Consider the following 25177-nt stretch of genomic DNA (forward strand, 5'->3'; position numbering starts at 1 on the left):
CAATACCAGCTGTCTCCCAAGGAGTGATAAATATAGTCTTCATCCTCTCATTGGACATACTGCATGTCATAGTCATAGTGTTCCCAGATGCTTCTTGTGACGGGTTCGGTCACAGAGATCCCTTTGGACTGTCACCTGATGTGCGGAAATTACCTCTGAGCCTGTTTTTCCTGCCAGCTTGGGACTCCAGAAACCTACCTTTTTGAGCCAGACATGCTGGCCTGCTGCAACACAGACCCAGGGTCTGGGCTATGCCCCCAAAGCTGCAAATTTTAACTAAAAACAGCTCAGCAGGTTACCTGTCTCCAGCACCCAATGGGCTCCAAACCGCAGATAAATCCATCTTACTCTGTATAAATTGTTCACTCTCTATATCACTGATAGAGATGCACAGCTGTTTGCTCCCCCAGGTATTAATCTCTTACTCTGGGTTTATTAAGTATAAAAAGTAGGATGTAAGTGGTTTCAAGTAATAACAGACAGAACAAAGTAAGTCACCAAACAAAATAAAACAAAAACATGCAAGCCTAAGCCTAATACACTAAGAAACTGATTACAGGTAAATCTCACCCTCAGATGTTCCAATAAGCTGCTTTCCCAGGCTAGACTCCTTCTTAGTCTGGGCCCAATCCTTTCCCCTTGTACAGTCCTTGTTAGTTCCAGCAGACATCTCAGGTGGTAAGCAAGGGTTTTCTCATGACTGGCTGCCCCCTTTTTCCTGCTCCACTTCCTTTCATAGTTTTGGCACAAGGCGGGAATCTTTTGTCTGTGCCCCATCCCCGCCTCATCAGTGGAAAAGTACATGGATTAAGATGGATTCCAGCATCATGTGGCATGGTCACATGTCACTGTAAGATCCCCAGTCTCCATTCTTCCTGTGCTGGTCCACACCTACACAGGAAGATTTGTAGGTAAATAAACCATTTACAACCAATTGTCTGTGTCAGTGGGAGCAATCAAGATTCTAAACTACCATGAATGGCCCACACTTTGAATAATTGCAATAGGACTTCATAGTTATACTTCATATTTTTAGCTTCAGATAAAAGAATGATACATACATACAAATAGGAGGAATATATTCAGTAGGTTATAACCTGTGTTATGATACCTTACAAGAGACCTTTTGCATACAGCATATTCCATTTACATTATATTTACTCTCATAAGCATATTTCCGTAAAACACATGGAGTGCAACGTCACTCTTCTCCTGCTCCGCCTTTTAAAACTAGAGCTAGATTCACAGTAATTATGGCATCTAGTTTTTCAGGTGCAGGGATACAAGAAATAGTATCAGCAAAAGCGGGGGGAGGGGAGAATCGAAACTAGTTTTTCTTGTTTACAAAATTGCTGGTAGATGGGTGTGTAATAACAGATTTGTGAGTAATGCTTCTCCATTTGTAAGTAATGTGCTCTTCTCAAGCTCGCAAGCAATTACCCGTGATATCGTACATTACTATAGCACTTGGTATTCCATATATACCCAAAGTGGTTGCCATTCCAAAATCAACAGTTAACATGCATTAGTATCTGATCATAAATGTTGACTCTTGAAGGATGTATATTATGTTAGATGTATAGGCTGTAGTCCCAGTTACTGAAATACAGGCCTGGAGCTGTTTAGATAAAAACAAATCTAGCAAGAATGTACTTTAGCAAGTTGAGCCTTGTTCAAAACATGTTGCAACAGAAATTAAATTGGAAAAGTTACTAGAATTCCAGTTAATAATGAGTTCCCTATTTTCTGTTGCTAACTTCCTCCAACCTTTCTCTTTGTTTCAGCCCAAAGGTAGCGCTTTGTTTGTTGGAACTCTGAAGGAAAAAAACCACAAGTATCACTGGTTTTGAGAATTTAAAACGTTCTAATTTTTAAAAATTATAACAACACCAAGGAACATAATGAAAATTAATTATCGTTAGTAGCATTACAGTAGCACCTAAGGCACTGTTCTGACATGTAATGAAATGACAGTCTCTGCCTCAAACAGCTTACGAACTTTGTTAGGCTTGGAAATAACTAATTCAGAAATTAAATTAAAATGATCAACCATGCATGCGCAGTGTTTTATTTTCCTTACTCATTAAGGTGCATATGCACTTGTATACATATATGATTTTGGCCTTAGTAGCATCCATCTCTACACATACCTAAACATTTCCCCTTCTTACTACGCAACTTTTACATAGGCCCAATGGATTAGCACGTCTCTGGGAGTTCTGTCTGTATAGTTCAGAATGTGTTTTAAGAAGATATTGCTTCACTAAACAGCATTTTAACTGTGAACTACCGCTCTGCAGGCCATACTTCTTGAGAAACAAAATTCCAACTTGTTCCATCAACAGAGCTTTTGTATCATTGAACATTAGAGTAAACTATTAACTACTTATTTCTTTTAAATGCAGGTCTCCATTTTCATTAATGGCCACTCTGGTCAAAGCAGGAATTAATTTAGTAAGAGACAAAAGGCAATTAACAAATATGCTAGTTCACTAGGTCTCCTCTTTTTCTTTCTTGAATACATTCCTGATGGCAATGTTGGGGCAGTGCTTTTGATGATGTCAATATCTTTCTAGGTTTGTGGAGACCAAAACCAAGGAGCTATTTTTCTACGTGAATTTACATTGATTCGGAGAGAGAGCCTCCATGACGATTTCTTGTCCGATTTGCTGAATAACCATAAAACTGAAGATCCGGTAGGACTCTTTTTTAAATATTTGTTTTATTAATACTTCATACTGAAATGAACATTTTCTGGACTGTGAAATTTTGCATCCGGTTCTTTGCTCTGTTGTCCCTTTATGGAAAGGTTCAGGCCTTAGATGTTAGGAAGAAAACAACAAATATGACCAGAATAGAAATGCAATTAGAATAGTGACAGGCTTGTGTGGAAAATTTCTAGTGCATGATATACCTGCTGTACATTTAGGGACATTTTTTTTCAAAGGAGCCATAATTTGGTCCCTAAAATTAGGGCAGCAATATTCTTCTTCTGAGATTTTGGGTGTCTAGGTTTATGCTTTAATTCCATTTGTGCACACAAGGCATTTGCGTTCCACAAAAAGCTTTGTTGTGGAAAACACTTGCTATTTCAGCGTCTCTATTTGAAAATACCATCCTGAAAACTACTTCAGCATTGAAGTGCATTTTGAAGGAACAATAGACAAAACTACCGATGTTTTGCAAAGAGTCCGTAGATGGAATGGTACAAAAAAGGAAGAGAGAAGAATGGATTTAGAAGAAAAAGTTTTCTTGTTATTCAAAGTCTGCTGGACTCTTTTTCCACTACCTCTTTTGTGTGTGTCTCTGCAAGATTCCGGTTCAAAAGTGTGAGGGATTTCAAACTGAATATTTAGCAGTTTGTTCTCTGATACTTTTAAGTGAAAACATTTACAAAGCGAAACAGTTCTGAGTGATATGTTGAATTGTGCTTTAATTTGAAACGAAACAAAGCAGATGATTTTATCATGACAGTAAATTTGCCAGCCTAATCCTTTCAATGGCGGACTTCTTGTTTTCTAATACATTGTGGTTAAACTGAAATAGTGGCAAATCAGCAGCTGATATATTCCTGGATTGTTGATGTGTCTTAGAGGTTATAGCCCAGAATAATGATCCTGTGGGGAGTGAAGGAAAGAACAAGAAGCTGAAAAGAAGATTCAGCATGGAATAATCATGTGTTGGAGCGATGATGTTTACTGCATACTATATCTACTTATCTAGTAGTCTAGGAAAGCAATGCCTCAAGTTATCTTTTCTAGGCCATGAAAGACTAGCCAATTACCATTTGTGAGAACATAATTGTACTGGGATGTTGGAGGGATGACTTTTTAATAAATCTTGTTGCTTAGGTCAAAGAACCCAGTTAACAAAGGGAATACAAAACATTAAACAATCCACTGTGTTTGTGCTAATCCATCTGCTTTCTGACAAACTGTCTTTGGCATTTTACAATCCCACTAAGAGTTCACAGATTGGGGAAAATCAACACTATGCTTTATCAGTGTTTGTAATTTTATAGGGAGTTCAGAGCAGTATCAAGCAACTGCTTTACTGCCAGTGCAATAAAGATTCTTTGTAAAGATACTATAATTCCTCCCCTCCTCCCCGCAATGATTAATGATGTGGGGCCTGAATCACTGTGTATTAGAACTATTGAGGCCATGCAGCCTAGTCTAGCAAGCAGCTTTTTTATTACAGTTTTGTCTGTATCACTGACTTGGCCTGTTATTGTCTTGGAATGTCTTGGTCTTGTGCCTGATTGCAAGTGTATTAGGATATTGTTGACAAGTGAAAGCATTGTGTAAATTACCCAAAGTTTTCCTCCATCCCACAAAATCTACATTAAAAGAGCATTATTAAGGTTGCAAAGTCAAACACTCCACAGTTAGGAGATGCCAGCTCTAAGATTGCCTGTGCAACCTTAATTCAGCCCCCTTATGCATATGTATATTGACACAGTCTTTAATGACATAATCACTTACTGTTTTTTCCCACAATACCCCTGCCTTTTTCAGTATAGCTGAATAGGTTAGCTGGTGCTTAACTAATGAACAGCTATTCAATATTTTGTTTTCTCGTTGTTCGGTGTGGCCTTATTTTCTACACACAATTCAAACCCTGTTCTGAAGACAAAATTATTAATATCCTCCTAGGCTGTTGTAACTTGTCCATTGCTACCAATTTGAGTGCTTCACAGACATTAATGAATTTATCTTCATGATACCCCAGTGAGATGAGATGGGTATTATCTCCATTTTAAAGATGGGGAACAGAGGCACAGAAAACGATTAAGGTCAAAAGCATCCACTAATTTTAAGTGGATTTTTGAGGCACTTCGGACCTAGCATTATATAGCACTTGATATGTTCAAAGCACAGCTCCAGTTGATTCCAGTTGCAGCTGAGAGTGCTCAGCACTTTTGCACATCAGACTCCAGGATCTCAAGTCAAGCACTCCAAAAATGAGGAACACGCAATTAGTGATCAACTGTGGCAAGTTTTGATTTTTAAGTGACTTGATTAACATCACATAAGAACTGTGTGGCAGAGGCAGGGATAAAATCCAGTTCTCCAGGGTAACATTCAGTTGCCTTAACCATGAGATCATCCATTCTCCGACTGTAATTTACGGCTTCGTTCACTGCACCCCTTCCAACTTCTGCAACAAATGACAGGGATCCTACTGATAATAACCTTCCTCACTGCACAACCCTTATTCATCATGTGCACTGATTGAGGCAGGGGTCTTGTGGGGGGAAAAAAAAAGATCTGTGATCATGTAACTTAAGACTGTATCATAATGCGTACACACATAGGGGGCTGAATTAAGGTTGTGTGAGCAGCTTCTAAACAAAATGTTTGCAAGATTTTTTTTTAACATGGGCTAAACATTCCCCCTAACCTTGTTCTGGGAAACAGCTGTACCGTTTTTGCTGGCATTATTTAAAAAAAAAAAAAAAAAAGGTACCAAGCATTGGAAATTTCAGGCTGGGTGGTTTAAGTTCGACAAAGTTGTTAAGCAGCTGGAAAACAAGCTCTTTTAATGGCAAGTGGTGGATTGATCTTAACTACAGACAGTGCTACCTGCACCATGTAAAATAACATGAGACGTTCTTTCTGAAAGTGTCTATTGTCATTAGAAGTTTTGTATAGAGAGTAGACATATTTGCAAAACACGTAATGAATCCTGATCCATTTTTGGAATAAGAAATGCAAGCAGATAATGTTTCAAATAAAAACATTTCTAATAAAAATATGAAGTGACAGTTGAATACAAGGAAAGCTCATCTTGGGTTTCTGGTAACATAGAATTTGCCATAGTGGATCAGAGCAATAATTTGTCTGCTCTAGTATCTTGCCTCCAACAGAGGCCAATATCTCTGCTTTAGAGGGAACTGTGAAACCCTCCATATATTTATGAAATTATGTATCAGTGAGTGGTGGTGGAGGGAGTTCTCTTCTGATTCCTGCAGAGAATTGGCTTCCTTGCTTTCTACCTCAAAGATTTAAATTTAATTACTCTTCAGTATTTCACATGGTAAAGAAATAAATGTTAATTGTCACCTGAATTATCCATTCACTGTATTTAATTTCCTGATCTTCTGAGTTAGTGAAATAAACAAGCTAACTGCAAACTGCACTGAGATACTAAAATCACTGCACTTTAGTGTGATGATTTGTTTAGAGTTTTCATGTTATGGGAAAGGAGGGACTTGCCACTAACACATGCACCATCTAACCTAAGGATTATGCATGTGTTAGAAGAAGTTACTCCAGCCCAAGAAGTTACTCCCGTTCAAATAGATGTAGGCTTTGGGATACCCTGTCAAGAATCCTGTTGAAGGAGGAGGGATAGAGAGATGTTAACCAGCAATTAATTTTCTTCTTTACCTGGCACAATTGGGGTAATGTGTAATGTGTGTGGCTGTGTGGTGAATAATCAGGCTTACTTTGCACTGGTACTGTAACTACCTCATGCAGCCTTTCCCTAAGGGCTGGGTAGTGTTCAGGTGTAGTTGTGCTACACGTAAGTAACTATTGCAGCCACTGTGGTTGGTGAGTTGTGCAGTCACTGTCTACTAGCAACTCTTGAGTGAAGTAGAATATGGAGTTACCCAAATTTTTACTTCACTGGATATAACACCTGGTATAGTGCAGTACAGCGCAGTAATTCCCATCTTTCAACTACTGTATCACACAAACCCCAGTTCCATGAGCTTGTGCGCCACTTGCTCAAAGGCCTGAGACCTCAAACGAATGCTCCTGTTTTCTTCCTTTTTGCCTATTCTTCTGTGCAGTAAATCTTAGCTTTTTGACATTGTGACCTTTAACTCTCATTTTGATACTATCATCAAGAAACAAGCCTGTTGACATAGCACTGCAAGCATTAACCTCAGATACTTGATTTTAAAAAGGCTTCTCTAGCTGGGGAAAGATTTTATATTTTGAATAGTTTCCATTCTGTTCTAACCAATAATTAAAATTATAATGAATGTAGCAGAATGATGAATCTCCTATCCCCTGAACAGTTTTTTTCTTGAAAAAAGAGAAAACAAAGAACTATTAAAAAGAGAGATGGACAGAGGGAAGCTAGGACAGAACTAACTAAACTAAGACAGTTATCAGCGCACATGCATTTTGAGGCTTTAGCAGTAACCAAATACAAACAGTTTACAGACTTACTAGGTTTATTTTATTTTTCAGAAAGTGTTCTTATTTTTCCAAATGCTTTACAGTTTTGTGTTGCAGTCCATTGTTAAATGGCAGTAATAATGTCTGTGACACGCACACAGGGGAGTTGAAGGTATCAGTACAAGAATTAATTGTAGCAAGCAATGATTTTTAAAAGAAAGACAATTAAAGTTTGAAGTATTCTATGGATATGTCTGATTTCGACACAGTGGAATTACTCCGGGCTTCCACCAGCGTAAAGTACAGTAGACTTAAGCCCTCTGTGTTCAGTAATTGATCTTAGCATAGGTTTTACTCTGGTTTTTATAGTGTTTAGTTTAATCTATAAGAGAACACTTACCTACCCTTTAGCTAAGCAGTGTCTGTCTGGCCTTTCTAGGCTGAGGTACAAATGCATTGTTTCAAAAAGGTTTAGGTCACAACTGATACTTTTCTGACAGTTTCTCTGCCCTGAGTGGCACAAAGGAAATGGAAACAACCTCTAAATTCTGTTAGTGATTCCTTGGTAATGGGGGAGTCCCTAGCAGGTGCAGAGACAGCATAGCTTGCTCCCATGCCGCCTTCCCCAGAGCCCCTGGCTTAGGAGGTGAAGAGGAATGCGTTTGGGAGGAGGGAGTGGAGGCATCAGCATCCTACTAACTATCCATCAATGCTTGGATGTTAGTTAGAGCATCCCCTAGGTGCTAGAACCAGCAGTGTTGCTAACCCGAAGTGTGACATTTTGGCGATTTGTCCTGACCAGTAAGGGTCTGTCACTGCCTGCCTTGTAACTGTACATGCCTTAATGCTGCATTGCTGTGGCTTAGAGCTCTGACACCAGTAGCCAGCCTACAAGTATAAAGGTTTCGTACTGGCTTCCAATAGGCTAGTTTCTCCTTGCAGGGTTACCACCTATAGCCCATCTTGTCCTAGTCCACCCAAGTCCATCTCCCACCCCACCCTGTGTTGTTCACTACCAGACTTTTCTCTTATGGTTGTTCAACCCTGAAGGAGTGAAACCTTCCCCCAGTTATCAGTCCACTTGGGATTGCACGCTCCACCCAGTTGGCACAACAGAGACCTGTGTAGGGTAAAAATAATTTGTGTGTGTGTGTAATAGAAAAATCACAGATTCAAAGATGAAATAGTAAGATAAAGCAAACGCATACAAGTTATATGGAAAAAAGAACACACAGATGTCACCTCAAGCTTTACGCTTCTATATTAGCTATGTTCTCATCTCTAATACAAGTTACCTGTTGCCTCTGAACTTCCTGTGTGCCTTCCTTTCCCTGTGTGCCCTCTTTCATAGAGGAGAGCTGGAGTTTCATGGACAGCACCCTGCTTACGTGCTGACCCTGCATTTCTGGGATCACCTTCACTTCAAACTCCTTCCCTTTTTAACAAGATGGGTAACGTTTTTTCTTTCTTTCGAGCTATGATAATTCATGGTTACATGGTGCAAGGAAACTCCCTCCTTCCTTAGTGTTCCAAGACTGGGGTTTGCTTTTTAGTTTTCATTAACTTTCATGGTCCACCCATTGTATTTCCCAGGTTGTACAATGGTGGGTGCTTCATGTGAACCACTAGTCTCAGAGGTGCCTCTCCATGCCTGATTGCTTCCCCGTATCGCTGTGAGGTGATGCTGGAGTAGCACCCTTGTTACAACGTGCATACGTTCATAGCCCTACTGTGTGCGCACACCTCCTGATGGCCATCAGATTTAGAACTTTATGTGCATTCATAAGACTTTACCTGTCATCTATTTATACACAATAACATAGTATACAACTGGCTGATTCAATTGTTTGTTCTGTGGGGATCGGGTCTCCTGTTTTCTCCAGGGGCTGTCTGGACCCTGATTGTCACACCACACATCTGAAAATTGTGAGTCAGGCCCACTAAAATCATGAGACTGGCTTAAAAATAAGGAGATTTAATGCAGAGTCCGCTGATCTCCTATCCACAGTCTGGCAAAGAATCAAGGAATGGATAACAGCTGCTCAGATTGCTGCCAGTTCATGCCATGGCTGCTCCCGGGGCAATAGGGGAAGCAGCAGAAGGCAGTTAGGGAGGTGATACGCCCTACCTTCTCTCTTTATTAATAGGACTCATTCAAACACTTAATTTCCCTTCCATGTTAAGGCTTAGGGAGCACATTTTCAATTCATAACCAAATAAACATTTTCTTAATTGTCACCCTCAAGACCCCTCATGGCTCCAGGGCCACAGGTTGGTCCCCACTGCTGGAGGAGAATCTGAAAATCACTGCACATAAGTGCAGCCTGAAAGTGCCATATAATTTAAACAAAATTCTAATGAATGGAATTCTCTTCTTCTATCTGAGCTTGTTCCTGCGTTCATCATGTAAGAGAACTGATCATCTAGTGTCTCATAAATCATATTGTTGTTCACCTGTAAGTACCATGATGTGTTTACATTAAAGTTCAAAGGAGGTGATAAACTGCTCTCCACTTTGACGTCCCTCAACTTATTTGGAAAATATGTATAGCATTAAACTTCATGAACGTGAGTTGGGCTAGGAGAGTGAGTGTCCCTGTGTCCACACAGTTCTTTTGAATATAGGCGCTGCTTCTTTGCAAACAGCCTGTTTAAAGAACCTTCCTTTATAAATGTCTCCAATAAATATTTCTGGGTCTATATTTACTTTATAAAAATGTTACTTGCTTCCTGCAGATTAAATTACTTCTAAATTGCTAAAGCCTTTTGTTATCTTAATGGTTTATCTGCTTTAAAAAGGCAAAGTTTTTAAAATATGTTTAGGGATCTGTGAATCTTCAGAAACTTAGACAGAGAATTGGCATTTCCCATGTGTCTCAATTTCAGCCCTTCTAGATGTACTCAGACTTTAAAGGTTCTTATTGTTTTCTGGTCCATTTCCCTGATCTGCTCTTAACAATGACATTTTTTCTCTGTCTCTTTGAAAATGGGAGCATGACCTTTTTAACATTTGGGGCCCATTACTGTGGCTATATATTTTTTTCTTTGTTGGAAAGCCAATCAAGATACCATTGCTGAATGAAAATTGCACTCCAAAGCCAAAACTGTATCTAGTGTGGGAGTTGACATAGGAGAAAAGGGAGGATGTCTTGAGAGAGACCATGTTATTAGCCTTCTCCGCATTTGGAAAACTACCCTTTACCGACATTGGTGATGAACTGAGCATGATTTAACTACCACTTTTGAAATGATCTGGAACACAGTTTGTCCTGGTCTACACTTAATCAGTGTTCAAACCGGTTCATATGCACCTCTCACTGACACTTGTTCTCAGCAATGGATAATTTCCTTAATGTAGACACAGCACGTGTGTGTATGTATGGGGTAGCTTTTCTGTTCGCTTATGAAATGACTGTGGGCCCCTTTCCATCACACTACTGCCTTTGCTGCTGTGTCCCTCTCTCTATGCACTGCTACCCCTCTCCTACTGCCTTTTTGTTAGTCTGTCTTCTATTTGCAACTCCTGTCAATTTGATATCCTCAGCACATGGTTGTTAAAATGGTATTTGTGAAAATTGCTGATTAAGCTAAATTGGGAAGAGACTATAAGAAGTCACGAGGATATGATGGTATGCACCCAGGATATCTGAAGGAACTCAAATATGAAATTGCAGAACTGCTAACTGTGATATGTGACCTATTGCTTAAATCAGTCCCTGTACCAGAAGACTGCAGGATAGTTACTGTAACACTGATGTTTAAAAAGGCTCCAGAGATGATCCTGTGACTTTTACGAGCCCATAAGCCTAACTTCAGTACCAGACAAACTGGCTGAAACTATGTAATGAACAAAATGAGCAGACACAGGAACATGTTTTGTTGGGAAATAGTAAACAAGGCTTTTGTGGTGAGGCATGATTTCCCTTTAATCTATTAAAATTCTTTGAGGGTGTCATCAAACCTGTGGACAAGGGTTTATTCAGTTGATATAGTGTACTTGGACTTTCTGAAGGCCTTTGACAAGGTCCAAAGGCTCTTAAACAAAGTAGGTAGTCATGGGATAAGAGGAAGGGTCCTCTCACGGATCAGTAACTGGTTAAAAGTTAGTGAACAAGGGGTCACTTTTCATAATGGAGAGAGGTAAAGAGCGGGGTCCAGGGATCTGTACTGGTACCAGTGCTGTTCAACATATTCATGAATGATCTGGAAAAAAACTGGTAAACAGTGAGGTGGCAAAAATTGCAGATGACAGAAGGTTGCTCAAGATAATTAAGTCGAAAACTGACTCTGAAAAGTTACAAAAGGATCTCACAAAACTGGGTAACTGGGCAGGAAAATGGCACATAAAATTCAGTGTAACCTCATGTTTTAGGTATCCCTAAGCCTCTAACTGCCAGATGCTGGGACTGGATGACAGGGCATGGATCACTCAATAATTGCCAGGTTTTGTTCATTCCATCTGAAGTATGACACCTGCCACTGTTGAAAGGAGGATACTGGGCTAGATGGACCATTGATCTGACCCAGTATGACTGTTATGATATGTAGATGCAAATACCAGTAAGGACAGACAAATAATACAAAAAGACTCTGAGCAGAGTTGGATGATAAAGTGGTAAGAACAGATTTGTGGCTATGCTACATCTTCCTTTGTTGCTGCCACTACTGGAGCCATTCTGGTGGTGAATTACAAATTCTGTTTTTTCTGGAGTAGATGAAAACCTGCGTCTAGACAGCTAAAAGTTTTTGGCAGATAGTATGGTGTAACAAATTGCTAATTTAAATGTGTTGGTGATCAGTTTTCCCTTTTTTGGGACTTAGTATTAATCCAAAGTAACAGGAAAACTTTTTGCCTGCTTGGTTAGGACAGTGTTTTTTGTTGCGTTTTTAAAAAATGTTTTTCCTTCCTTCACGGGAATTAACAGATATAAAACTGATTGCAGTGCTTTCAGAGCCCACAAATTTGCATTTCTTTATGCCCTCTTATTTCTGTGTTACAGTCAGCATACAACTTTGTCACTTTTCTTTGAAGGCTGATGGTTTTTAAAGGAGCAGATAGCAGGTTTAGGTCATGTCTACAATGTGAATTTCAGAACTCTGAAGTTTCATATAAAGATAGTGGGATCTCCTTTAATCAAACTGCCTACAGCTAAGCTGTCTAGAAATGAATAGAGAAGCAGATCACAATTTCCTCCTGCAGTTCATCCATTATTCAAATTAACCCAATGATTGTGTTTCCAGAATTTTTAATTCAATGAATTTCTTGTTAGCAGTATGATACTGTAATATATGAAACATGATCTGTATTGTTGGTGGTGTTCATACACGTAAGCCTAGATTCTCCTTTGCATTAGGGCAGCCTTGTGCGCCTCTGCTGGCACAAAACTGGTTTAATTGGTCATCCACCACTAATATAGCAGCCCCTATGCTGCCCTCCACCCTGTGGCTGACATGGGATGTGACCAGATGACCTTATCCCTTGGTGATCACTAGCTGCCATTGTAGCCAACTGGAGATGTTGCCTGCCAGTGCCAACCTTCAGGTTGCTATACCTTGGCCTGGGGGATGGAGCAGCCTCAGAGGAGTTGAAAGTCTCCTTTGCAAAATTCTTCGCGCCATCATCCCAAATTGCACCAAGTGCTTTTAACGTTGGAGCCAAAGACTGTAAGGACTTTAGGGGCAGTGACTGTCTCTTGCTATTCGTATATAAAGTGCCCAGTGCCACCTTGATCCTCACAGGAGCCTCTGAGCACTGTAAAGCAAATCAATATTTGTTCCTATTCCCTGTTTGCATGAGCATAAGACATTTATAGCCAGTAAGGAGGCCTGAGAAGTCACTGGTGCTTTTAGACTCAGGAAGAGGTAGCAGTCACAAAGGATTACAGAATATTAGAAATGTTTAAACCTCTTCCTTGGTGGATCACACAGAGCCTTGTGAAGGCATCATTTCTAGAAAAAATTATAGTACTGTAAAATTTATTGGCAGGGTTCAGAGTTTAAATGTAGTTTTCTCTTGTAACATTCACACAAAGTAATTGTGTATGCCTGTGCATTTCCTAGCGATCAAGTGGCTGTCAAATCCTAGTCTGGTTCATTTAATTGTCATTGATCCAGGAAGCTAATGAGGGGTATTGGGAACCCTGCCCTGCTGTGTTAAGCAGGCTACCATCATTTTCAGTGCTGGCAAATTCTCTATGAAAGCAGAGTGGACATTGTGTTGCACTGGGAGTCAGGAGACCTCCGGTGTAACTTTAGTCCAGTCATTTTGCCTCTCTGTGCCTCTTTCTCCTCCCATCCTTTGTCTTGTCTATTTAAACTATAAACTCTCTGGGTCAGGGATTGACTCATATTATTATGTGTGCAGGGCCTAGTAAAATAGAGTCCTGAACTCAGGGCTACCATAATTCAAGTAGTTAATGAAACACTTCACACAAACATTCATGTGAGCAAAACTCAGTCCTTTGAATGTTCCGATAAAGGAATATAAAACAGAGTGCAAGTGTGGCCAAGCAAATCCATTATTAAAATCAAGTGGATGCTTGCAGAACATTTAGGTGGTATTTGCCCAGCTTCCATTACACATATTTAAAAAGTAATTGATTGAGAAAGCAATGCATGAATGGAGTTGGAATAAAATGCTCATCTCCATTTTAAATACAGTGTTGCTGCTGCAGTACAGTCAAACATAACAATGTGGCTTTAATAATGAGTTTCTACATGCCATAATTGTTAAATCATAATGTAGTTAATCAAATGGCATTTAATTAACCTTCCATAATTCTTATTAAATCCTTATCTGAGGATTGCATTAATGTAAGCCCCAGATTTTTATTTTTAGAAGCTTTTCTCTACTTTTCTTTGTGGGCAGCTAGCAATCTTGCGTGCAGATCAGTGAGACAGATGCATATCCATATATCTTGGCTCTGCTCCATCAATCCTTATCGTGAGATGTTTGTAAGATTCTGATTATTCCAGATTCAGATTTTCAGGAAAAGCAGACAGTAAGATCTTCTTGATACAGTCTGAACTTGGGGTCTGAGAAGGATTTTCCTAAGAGATCTAATACAAATAAACTTTCTAGTTAAGAAGTGCCAGTTCATTGTAGTTTTATTTCTATTGTATAGAGGCTATAGTTAGTGAACTTGGAAACTAGAGCCATTTAGATTTTTGCATTTTCTTTCAGAGGCCAAGGCAATCCTTTGCATACCCCTCTTTCCTGCCGAGGCATTCTTGTGGTTCAGATCCAACAGGATAGTAGTTGTTGTTCAGCATGATCTACAAGATTTGAAGAGAAAACTGTATTCTGTTCTCTAGGGTTTTCATATTGCACTTATCACCATAGTATCTGAATGCTTTCCAGTACTGCATTAAGGTATGTGACTAACAGCTGTCACCTATTTTGTTCTTTCATCCTCTATCCATGGGGAGAAGTGTGTGCAGTGGAGTGTCTGTTTTTGGTAGGGTTTGGACTTTTTAAAAAAATATACATGTTGCTATGTATTTGTTAGAGAAGGCCAGGTCAAAGAAATGCACCTTGGACTTGGAGTGGAAGGTGCTGGGGTTTTTGATGGCCCACAGGTCTTGAGGGAGCTCTGTCTGCACCCTGGGATTGGCCACCGAGAAAATTCTCTCTCTCTCTCTCTCTCTCACAGATAAGCTTTACCTTTATTGTAGGGAGTTTCGTTGTGCTACAGAGGAGTGTGGCTGTTGACTCTGGTCTTCATCTCAGACCTTTAGATGGTCTTTTAGATATCCTCGACCCAGGCCATGAAGTGCTTCAAAAATAAGGACCAGGACTTGGAACTTGATTAGAAATTCTATGTGAAGCCAGTGTACAGAGCAGAGGACTGATCTGATGTTCGCAATAACCTGTGTTTTGAGAAGCTGCATTACAGTGTTCTGTCCTAGTTGGTGTTTCGTAAGTGCTGAGGTCTTCGTGCACAGGTATATCACAGTGCTGTACTCCAGCCGTCGTTGTAAAGCTTTAATGGGAAGGTTGGGAATCATTAATGTTCAGAATGTTGGAAATCTTTAAGAAAGGGATAGAAAATTATCATATTACAGAGCTGTAAACGGGAGTTTCAGAGGGAGTTCTGTTGGAGGAGCAGGTTTTTGTAGTTTGTGGATTGTATTGTGTAGAGTGTGTGTATGTGTGTGTGTGTGGAGGCTGCTAGGGACAATGTGCTGGGAGAGCAGCAGAGCCCTGATTAGGGCGTGGGGCTTACCTGATTAGGGGTCCTATAAAAGTAGCCAGCCAGTCAGGCAGCGGCACAGTAGCCAGCAAACAGAGCTGTAAACAGGGGAGTTTCAGAGGGCGTTTACAGGGGGAGGTTGCAGGGGAGACTAGGACAGAGGCTAGGTAAGGGAGTGGGTGGTGGTCCGGTGCCTGCTGGGGGTTTGTGTTGTGCTCTGTGGAATACCAGGCTTTAGGTGGGAAGGCTATGACTGATACAGAGGTAGCAGTGAAAGACACAATGAGGATAACTGGATGTGGAAGCTGCGGCATGTACGTGATCCTGGAGGAGGTACCTGAAAAGAGTTTTGTCTGCATGAAGTGTCGCCTGATAGAGCTGATGGAAGAAAAGATCCAAGGACTGGAGATGCAGGTGGAAACTCTCTGGTTGAGTTTAGAAGGGGGTTTGAGCAGATGATGGAGCACAGACACGAGGGGGCTGAAGGGATAAGCTCAGATGTGCAGATGGAAGCAGGACCAAAGAATTCAGAGGAGAGACTGCTGGGTGAGGAAAGTGGACGGTGGAAGCATGTGACTAACAGAACCAGGCAGAGGAAAAGACGGGCCAGTGAAGGAGAAATAGAACTCAGGAACAGGTTTGCAGAGTTGGAAAATGAAGAGGGGGCACAGCAGGTGGTCGCTGAAGGAGAGAGGGCAAGGAAAAAGAGAAGAGCTGATAGTCCTACAAGAGGAGGGGAGGAGTCAATGGAGGCAACACCAAATATAAGCCCCAGGAGGATTGCAAGGGTGAATAGGAATAGAGAGGACCTGCAGCCAGTGGGCGCAGGGGATAGACCGGAGAATCACACTGTCACCAGGAAAAGGCAGGTCTACGTGATTGGAGACTCCTTACTGAGAAGAATAGACAGACCTGTAACTAGAGCTGATCGGGAGAACAGAAGGGTGTGCTGTATGCCGGGTGCTAAGATACAGGATGTGGATCTGAGGCTGAAAAGGATCCTGGCGGGAGTGGGAAAGAATCCGTTGATTGTCCTTCATGTGGGAACGAATGACACGGCTAGATACTCTCTGGAATGTATCAAGGGAGACTGTGCCAGACTGGGAAAGACGCTTAAGGAAATCAAGGCTCAGGTGATCTCTAGGAACTGTCAGAATCCCACTGAAGAAGGGCAACAAAGGTGTAACAAGATTATGGCGATCAACAGATGGCTCAGGCAGTGGTGCTATAAGGAGGTCTTCCGGATGTACGGCCATTCGGAAGCATTTACGGACAGAAGACTGTTCTCTCGGGATGAACTTCACCTGAGTAAGGAGGGAAATAGACTTCTAGGATGGAGGCTCGTGGAACTGATTAAGAGAGCTTTAAACTAGGAATTTGGGGGAGATAGTTGGGAGATGTCCAGGAGATCTCCACACCGGAATTTAACCTTGAGAGGGAAGTAAACAAAGTAAGAGGGGATACAGTTGTGGACAGAAGAATTGGCATAAGGAGGAAGGGTAGTGTAGATAGCAGACTAACAGGTGATGCTGGTGGTAGAATGTCTGTGCCTAACAGGGTAAAGAATGTGAGTGAAGCCAAACGGCAAAAATTAAGATGTCTGTACACTAATGCGAGGAGCCTATGGAACAAAATGGAGGAACTAGAGCTACGGGTGCAGGAAGTGAAACCGGATATTATAGGGATAACAGAAACATGGTGAAATAGTAGTCATGACTGGAGTACAGGTATTGAAGGCTATGTGCTGTTTAGGAAAGACAGAAATAAAGGCAAAGGTGGTGGAGTAGCATTGTACATCAATGAGGAGGTTAACTGTAAAGAAATAAGAAGTGATGGAATGGACAAGACGGAGTCTGTCTGGGCAAAAATCACACTGGGAAAGAAAGCTACTAGAGCCTCCCCTGAGATTGTGCTTGGGGTGTGCTACAGACCGCTGGGATCTGATTTGGATATGGATAGAGACCTCTTTAACGTTTTTAATGAAGTAAATACTAATGGGAAATGTGTGATCATGGCAAACTTCAACTTCCCGGATATAGACTGGAAGACAAATGCTAGCAAGAATAATAGGGCTTAGATTTTTCTGGATGTGATAGCAGATGGATTTCTTTAGCAAGTAGTTGAAGAACCAACAAGAGGGGATGCCATTTTAGATTTGGTTTTAGTGAGTAGTGAGGACCTCATAGAAGAAATGGTTGTAGGGAAAAACCTTGGTTCGAGTGATCATGAGCTAATTCAGTTCAAACTACATGGAAGGATAAACTAAAATAGGTCTGGGACTAGGGTTTTTGACTTCTCAAGGGCTAACTTTAAAGAATTAAGGAAATTAGTTAAGGAAGTGGATTGGACTGAAGAACTTGTGGATCTAAATGCGGAGGAGGCCTGGAATTACTTTAAGTCGCAGCTGCAGAAACTATCAGAAGCCTGCATCCCACGAAAGGGGGGAAAAACCACAGGCAGGAGTTGTACACTAAGATGGATGAGCAAGCATCTCAGAGAGGTGATTAAGAAAAAGCAGAAAGCCTACAAGGAGTGGAAGAAGGGTGGGATTAGTAAGGAAAGCTACCTTAGTGAGGTCAGAACATGTAGGGATAAAGTGAGAAAGGCTAAAAGCCAAATAGAGTTGGACCTTGCAAAGGGAATTAAAACCAATAGTAAAAGGTTCTATAGCCATATAAATAAGAAGAAAATGAAGAAAGAAGAAGTGGGGCCACTACACATGGAGGATGGAAAGGAGGTTAAGGATAACCTAGGCATGGCCCAATATCTAAATAAGTACTTTGCCTCAGTCTTTAATAAGGCTAATGAGGAGCTTAGGGATAATGGAGGGATGACAAACAGGAATGAGGATATGGAGGTGGATATTACCACATCTGAGGTAGAAGCCAAACTTGAACAGTTTAATGGGACAAAATCGGAGGGCCCAGACAATCTTCATCCAAGAATATTAAAGGAACTGGCGCATGAAATTGCAAGCCCATTAGCAAGAATTTTTAATGAATCAGTAAACTCAGGGGTTGTACCGTACGACTGGAGAATTGCTAACATAGTTCCTATCTTTAAGAAAGGGGAAAAAAAGTGATCGGAGTAACTATAGGCCTGTTAGTTTGATATCTGTAGTATGTAAGGTCTTGGAAAAAATTTTGGAGGCGAAAGTAGTTAAGGACATTGAGGTCAATAGTAATTGGAACAAATTACAACATGGTTTTATTAAAGGTAGATCGTGCCAAACCAACCTGATCTCCTTCTTTGAGAAGGTGACAGATTGTTTAGACAAAGAAAATGCAGTAGATCTAATTTACCTCTGTCATAAACAGATAGTTAAGGGTTAATGTCTCTCTTACCTGTAAAGGGTTAACAAACAGGGACCCCAAACACCTGACCAGAGGACCAATCAGGAGATAAGATAGTTTAAAATCTCGTGGGAGGGAAGCCTTTGTTTGTGGGTTTTGGGTTTCCCATCTAGGATGTACCTCTCTATTTCCTCAGGAATACCATCTAAGAACTGCTCCATTTGTATCAGGAGGTGCAGCTCGTCCAGATTGATAACCTTTCTTCCTGATATCCAGGCTTCATAATTCTTTGCAATGTGGTAGGCGTGTCGAGGGAATGACACATCTGGTTTCCATTTTTGGTTTCTGAACCGCCGACGGGCATGTTCAGGTGTTATCCCCATTCTGTATCTGGCCTTGGTTTGAAAAAGTTTATAGTCATTCATTTTCTCCTTAGACATTTCAGCTGCCACCTCTGCTAAGGGTTCACTGAGCAGCGGCCTTAATTCTACCATGTACTGGTCTTCAGAGATGCTGTACCCAAGGCAGGCTCTTTCAAAATTTTCTAAGAAGGCCTCAGTGTCATCACCCGCCTTGTAGGTGGGAAATTTCTTGTGATGTGGAACAATCATTGGCAAAGGGTTGTTAGGATTGGCTGTGTTCTGTTGCTTAGCCTTTTCTAATTCCAGGGTCTGCCGGTAGGTCTCCATCTGGAGTTCCAGCTGTCTTTGGTGGTCTGCATCTTTGGCTGCTTGCTTTCTTTTGTAGGCTTCCTCTCTGTCGTCTTGTTCTCTTTTGTAGGCTGCATCTCTTTCTCTTTCTCTTAGCTCCATCTTTTGTAGTTTTTTTTTCCATATCTCGCCTGTGGTCTGCCTCTTTGATTTGTGCCTCTGCATACAGTTTTGCCTTGGAAGTCATGGTTCCTGTTTTCTTGTGTTGGGGTGCCCTCTGGTGTTTTTTTTTCCCCTGAACTGCTGGCTCTCTGTTGTCTGCTCTGTTGCTAAGCAACAGAGTCTTTCTAACAAGCCTTCCCGAATAAAACTAGAACAAAAAGAAACCTTTCATTTGCATGTGTGTTTTGCTGGTGTAGTGCATTGCTGACCACTTAAGGCTGCTTTGTTTAACAAACGACCATCGTTAAACCTAATGGCCCTTGCCTGAGGCCATATCTATGCACAGCCAGACCGAGCAAAGGGAAAAAAAATCTCTGGCTGTAGGTTTAAAACAAAACTCTTTCTCTCTGCTTACAAGCAGCTAGCAGAGAAAAAAAATTATAATATTACTGGCTTTTGGATTCTTATCTTTCCCACCGCTGACACCATGTCATAATATAATTCCCAATTCTGGACCTTAGCGTCCAAAATATGGGTATTAGCATGAATTCCCCTAAGCTTAATTACCAGCTTAGATCTGATAGGCTGCCACCAATCAGGACTTAGAGTAGAGCGCCTGATCGACTCTAATCTCCCCCAAAAACCTTCCCTGGGGGTCCCAAGGCCCAAATTCCCTGAGTCTCACAACAAAGGGGAATAAACCATTTCCTTCCTCCTTCCTCCCCAGCTCCTTCCCACCCTGGGAACACTAGGAGATCACCTGATTCAACTCCATGAATCTAACACAGAGGAACTTTACTATTCGCTCCCTCAGGCAATACAGACTCAAGCTTCTTTGAGCCTTAACTAGGAGAAAACACTCAAACAGGTCTTAAAGCAAAGCTTTTAATAAAAAAAGAAAGAAAAAAGTAACAGGTTTATCTCTGCACTTTAGATGGTAAAACGTTACAGGGTCTTTCAACTTATAAACAATAGAAATATAAACTCTCTCCAGCAGAAACACAATTTAAGCTACTTTCAGCAAGTACACATATGCAAATGAAAAAGAAAACAAATTAAAAGACTATGACTGCCTTTTCTGCTTACAATTCTGAACAGATAAGAGACTGTAGTAGGGAGACTGGCAGAAACCTGGTTACACCTCTAGCCCAGTCCAGGACTCAGAGAGAACAAACCCAAAACCCACAGACAAAGGCTTCCATCCCCGAGAGATTTGAAAGTAGCTTGTCTTCTGATTGGTCCTCTGATTGGTCTGATTGGTCCTCAGGTGTTTGGGGTCCCTGTTTGTTAACCCTTTACAGGTAAGAGAGACATTAACCCTTAACTATTGTTTATGACAATCTCGATTTCAGTAAGGCATTTGACACGGTTCCACATGGGGAATTATTAGTCAAATTGGAAAAGATGGGGATCAATATGAAAATTGAAAGGTGGATAAGGAACTGGTTAAAGGGGAGACTACAACGGGTCGTACTGAAGGGTGAACTGTCAGGTTGGAAAGAGGTTACTAGTGGTGTTCCTCAGGGATCGGTTTTGGGACCAATCTTATTTAACCTTTTTATTACTGACCTTGGCACAAAAAGCGGGAATGTGCTAATAAAGTTTGCGGATGACACAAAGCTGGGGGGTATTGCTAACACGGAGAAGGACCGGGATATCATACAGGAAGATCTGGATGAGCTTGTAAACTGGACTAATAGTAATAGGATGAAATTTAATAGTGAAAAGTGCAAGGTCATGCACTTAGGGATTAATAACAAGAATTTTAGATATACATTGGGGACACATCAGTTGGAAGCAACAGGAGGAGGAGAAGGACCTTGGGGTATTGGTTGATCACAGGATGACTATGAGCCGCCAATGTGATACGGCCGTTAAAAAAGCTAATGCAGTTTTAGGATGCATCAGGTGAGGTATTTCCAGCAAAGATAAGGAGATGTTAGTACCGTGTTATAAGGCACTGGTGAGACCTCACCTGGAATACTGTGTGCAGTTCTGGTCTCCCATGTTTAAGAAGAATGAATTCAAATTGGAACAGGTTCGGAGACGGGCTACTAGGATGATCCAAGGAATGGAAAACTTGTCATATGAAAGGAGACTCAAAGAGCTTGGCTTGTTTAGTCTAGCCAAAAGAAGGCTGAGGGGGGATATGCCTGTTCTTTATAAATATATCAGAGGGATTAATATCAGGGAGGGAGAGGAATTATTTAAGCTTACTACCAATGTAGACACAAGAACGAATGAGTATAAACTGGACACTAGGAAGTTTAGACTTGAAATTAGACGAAGGTTTCTAACCATTAGAGGAGTGAAGTTCTGGAACAGCCTTCCAAGGGGAGTAGTGGGGGCAAAAGACATATCTGGCTTTAAGACTAAGCTTGATAAGTTTATGGAAGGGATGTTATGATAGGATAGCTTAATTTTGGCAATTGATCTTTGATTACCAGCAGATAAGTATGCCCAGTGGTCGGTGATGGGATGTTGGATGGGATGGGATCTGAGTTACTGCAGAGAAATCTTTCCTGAGTGCTGGCTGGTGAGTCTTGCCCACATGCTCCGGGGTTAGCTGATCGCCATATTTGGGGTCGGGAAGGATTTTCCTCCGGGGCAGATTGGCAGAGGCCCTGGAGGTTTTTCGCCTTCCTCTGCAGCGTGGGGCATGGGTCACTTGCTGGTGCATTCTCCGCAGCTTGAGGTCTTCAAACCACAATTTGAAGACTTCAGTGACTCGGACATAGGTTAGGGGTTTGTTAGAAGTGGATGGGTAGGGTTCTGTGGCCTGCTTTGTGCAGGAGGTCAGACTAGATGATCACATTGGTCCCTTCTGACCCTAAAGTCTATGAATCTATATAGATCCATGGTATGCATGCAGATGTGGTTGCTCCATCTCAAAAAAGATAAATTGAACTTAAAAAACGTTCAGAAAAGGGCAACAAAAATGATTAGGGGTATGGAATGGCTGCCATACAAGGAGAAATTAATAAGACTGGGACTTTTCAGCTTGGAACAGAGACTACTAAAGGGATTATGATAGAGGTCTATAAAATCATGACTGGTGTGGAGAAAGTAAATAAAAAGTGTTTTACTCCTCATAACACAAGAACTAGGAAAGAAAAAATGAAATTAATAGGCAGCAGGTTTAAAACAAAAGCAAGTATTTTTTCACACAGCGCACAGTCAACCTGTGGAACTCCTTGCCAGAGGCTGTTGTGAATGCCAAGACTATAACAGGGTTCCAAAGAGCACTAGATAAATTAATGGAGAATGTCCATCAATGGCTATTGGCAGAGATGGTGTCTGTAGCCTCTGTTTGCCAGAAGCTGGAAATGGGCAATAGGGGATGGATCACTTAAACTGGAATTTTCAAAGGAGTTTGGTACCCAACTCCTTTAAGCACCACTGGAATTTTTGGCCTTCTCTTTTTATCCTGAAGGGTATTTCCTTTTTACCCCCTACAGAGAAGGAATAATTTTTTTTATCATAGGATGTATGCCTGGCTTAACATGAGTAATGGGTGAGGCCTCATTTCTTGGGAGACAGTATTTGGGAGGTAAATGGATCAGCAGGCTCTAAACAGAATGCCTGTACTAGTTAAGATAAGGGGGACCACCCAGAGAACCATTTAAAATAAACAAATTGATAATGGATAAAGTAAGCTTGGAACATAAGATGAGGTAAAGAGTTAGTCGTGCATGTACAGTGCGTGCTGTACGAGGATTGGTTCCTACAAAGCAACCAAGTGTGATGCGGTGTATAGTAAATGCAGTGTAATGTTTAAATGTACATAAAGGAAGCATCTTGCTATGTAACATCAAATGTATGGTAAGCCACATACCCACCTCTATGCTTGAGTCTGATTAAATCAGCATAGCTTTGCAAGTAAGGAACCTGAGTAACAAGACTGGAGTTGCAAACTGAGTTCCTGGGGAACCAAATGTCCCAACACAGGGCAATTAGTTAGGGATTATATTTCGGGGTCTGTTACTGATCTGGTGTGTGACCACAGGCAAAGGACTTCTCGCTGCCTTTGTTTCCCCGTTTGTAAAATGGGAAGAGAAGTAAAATAGCTCATAGGGATTTTTTAAAAAGTTTTAGTGTTTGTAAAGTATTTTGAGATCCTCAGATGGAAGGCATTATAAAAGTGCAAAGTATTAATATTTCAAATATATTAAGAAAAGTGTGGGATTTTTTCAAAATTCTAAGTTAAAGGTTGATTTAGTAATAAGGCTGGGTGGGATGTAGTAAAGTTATTCCCGCTGTGTTTGGAACATGCCCAAAAGAGTGTTTTCCAGCTTACAAAGAGGAGGAGACCTGAGTAATTTATTAAAGGAGCACCTGTATGAAAGAGTTTGTTTCTTAAAATTCTCACAGAAAATGCAGACCATGCTACCACTGTGTCTGAGTTGACTGGTTTCTCAAATGTAGGTTATTAATATGTAAAATATGACTGGCTGTGTGTATTGTAAGGGTGGGTGAATTTGTTTTGATTAGTTTTAAACCCATTTTATGATCATGGGCTGAAAAGTCTTGCCCCAAATCAAACAGGGTTGCAGTCGTCTTAGGTAAGATTGCATAGGACGAGAAATCCTAATGAAAAATAAACCCTGCAAATAGGACAGCTACTTGTTATACTTTTGAATGGGCTAGCTACTATCCCTAACCCAAAGCACAGGCTTCCCTGGACCTACAAAAACAGGGGGGAATTTGTATTTTGAAATTGAATCTCCACTGAAGGGAGAAACATGGATTTAAATCACAGGAAAATGTATTTGCTACGTTATGCATTCATTTGCCTCTTTTGTACATGCCAAATTTCAAAGGAGCCTCTGAAATTGTGCCTGCAAAATTTGCTCGGTTACTCTTTTTGTGCATGTACAAACCCACATTTCAGTACACAAACAGAAATTTCCTATATGCACATAATTATGGAATACAGGCTTATAAGCAAATTTTAAGAGCACAATTTAGGAGAGTCCCCTGAAAATTTGCCCTCTTGTCTACCACTTAGTTTTTCAGTTCTGTTCAATATCTCTGTGTGCAACTGAATAAATGTCAATGGGAAACTGAAATAATACAGTCAACATTATTTTTCCTACTCCATCTTTTGTATCAGCTTTGGCTGATGAAATAGAAGAAAAATGGCTTCATAAGCTCCACTGCCTTTAGACAGTTCATAGCAAAGGGAGAATTAACTAGCCATAACCTTATTTCAGTTAGAATGGTTTAAAAAATAGATTTGATTCTTAGTCTGTTTTGGGTGTACAATTAACTTCCTAATGGTTCCTGGTGATTATAATTTCTATTTTAGATTGGAGAAACACATTGTAATATCTATTATATTACACGTTGTAATATCTATAATACTTAACTCTCTGCCATGAGTGCAGGAGACTGGACTAGATGACCTCTCGAGGTCCCCTTCTGTCCTACAATTCTATGATTAATGCTAATTTCAATGGGAAAAGGGTCTAGAACTGTTGGTGGAAGAAGACTTTTTGTTTCAGCCTCTGTCATAAACAGATAGCTAAGGGTTAATGTCTCTTTCACCTGAAGCACCTGACCAGAGGACCAATCAGGAAACCAGATTTTTTCAACTTTGGGTGGAGGGAATTTTGTGTCTGAGGTCTTTGTTTTCTGGCTGCCTGCTTTCTCTGAGCTTTGGAGAAGTAGTTTCTTTTTTCTAATCTTCTGTTTCTAAGTGTATGGACAAAGAGATCAGATAGTAAGTTATATGGTTTCTTTTCTTT

At 40.8% G+C, this 25177-nt stretch overlaps 1 protein-coding gene across 3 annotated transcripts in view; it reads left to right on the top strand.

The window, feature by feature from the left end:
* The window catches only part of ADAMTSL1 (ADAMTS like 1), a 692925-nt gene that overhangs the window by 176088 nt on the left and 491660 nt on the right, over positions 1-25177 (top strand). For all 3 annotated transcript variants that reach the window (XM_030566852.1, XM_030566853.1, XM_030566854.1), the window contains exon 2: positions 2577-2696. In XM_030566852.1, coding sequence (XP_030422712.1) covers positions 2577-2696 — 120 coding nt within the window. The remainder of the gene's footprint in view (positions 1-2576; positions 2697-25177) is intronic.

This window comes from Gopherus evgoodei, chromosome 6, assembly GCF_007399415.2.
Source record: "Gopherus evgoodei ecotype Sinaloan lineage chromosome 6, rGopEvg1_v1.p, whole genome shotgun sequence".
Lineage (NCBI taxonomy): Eukaryota > Metazoa > Chordata > Testudines > Testudinidae > Gopherus > Gopherus evgoodei.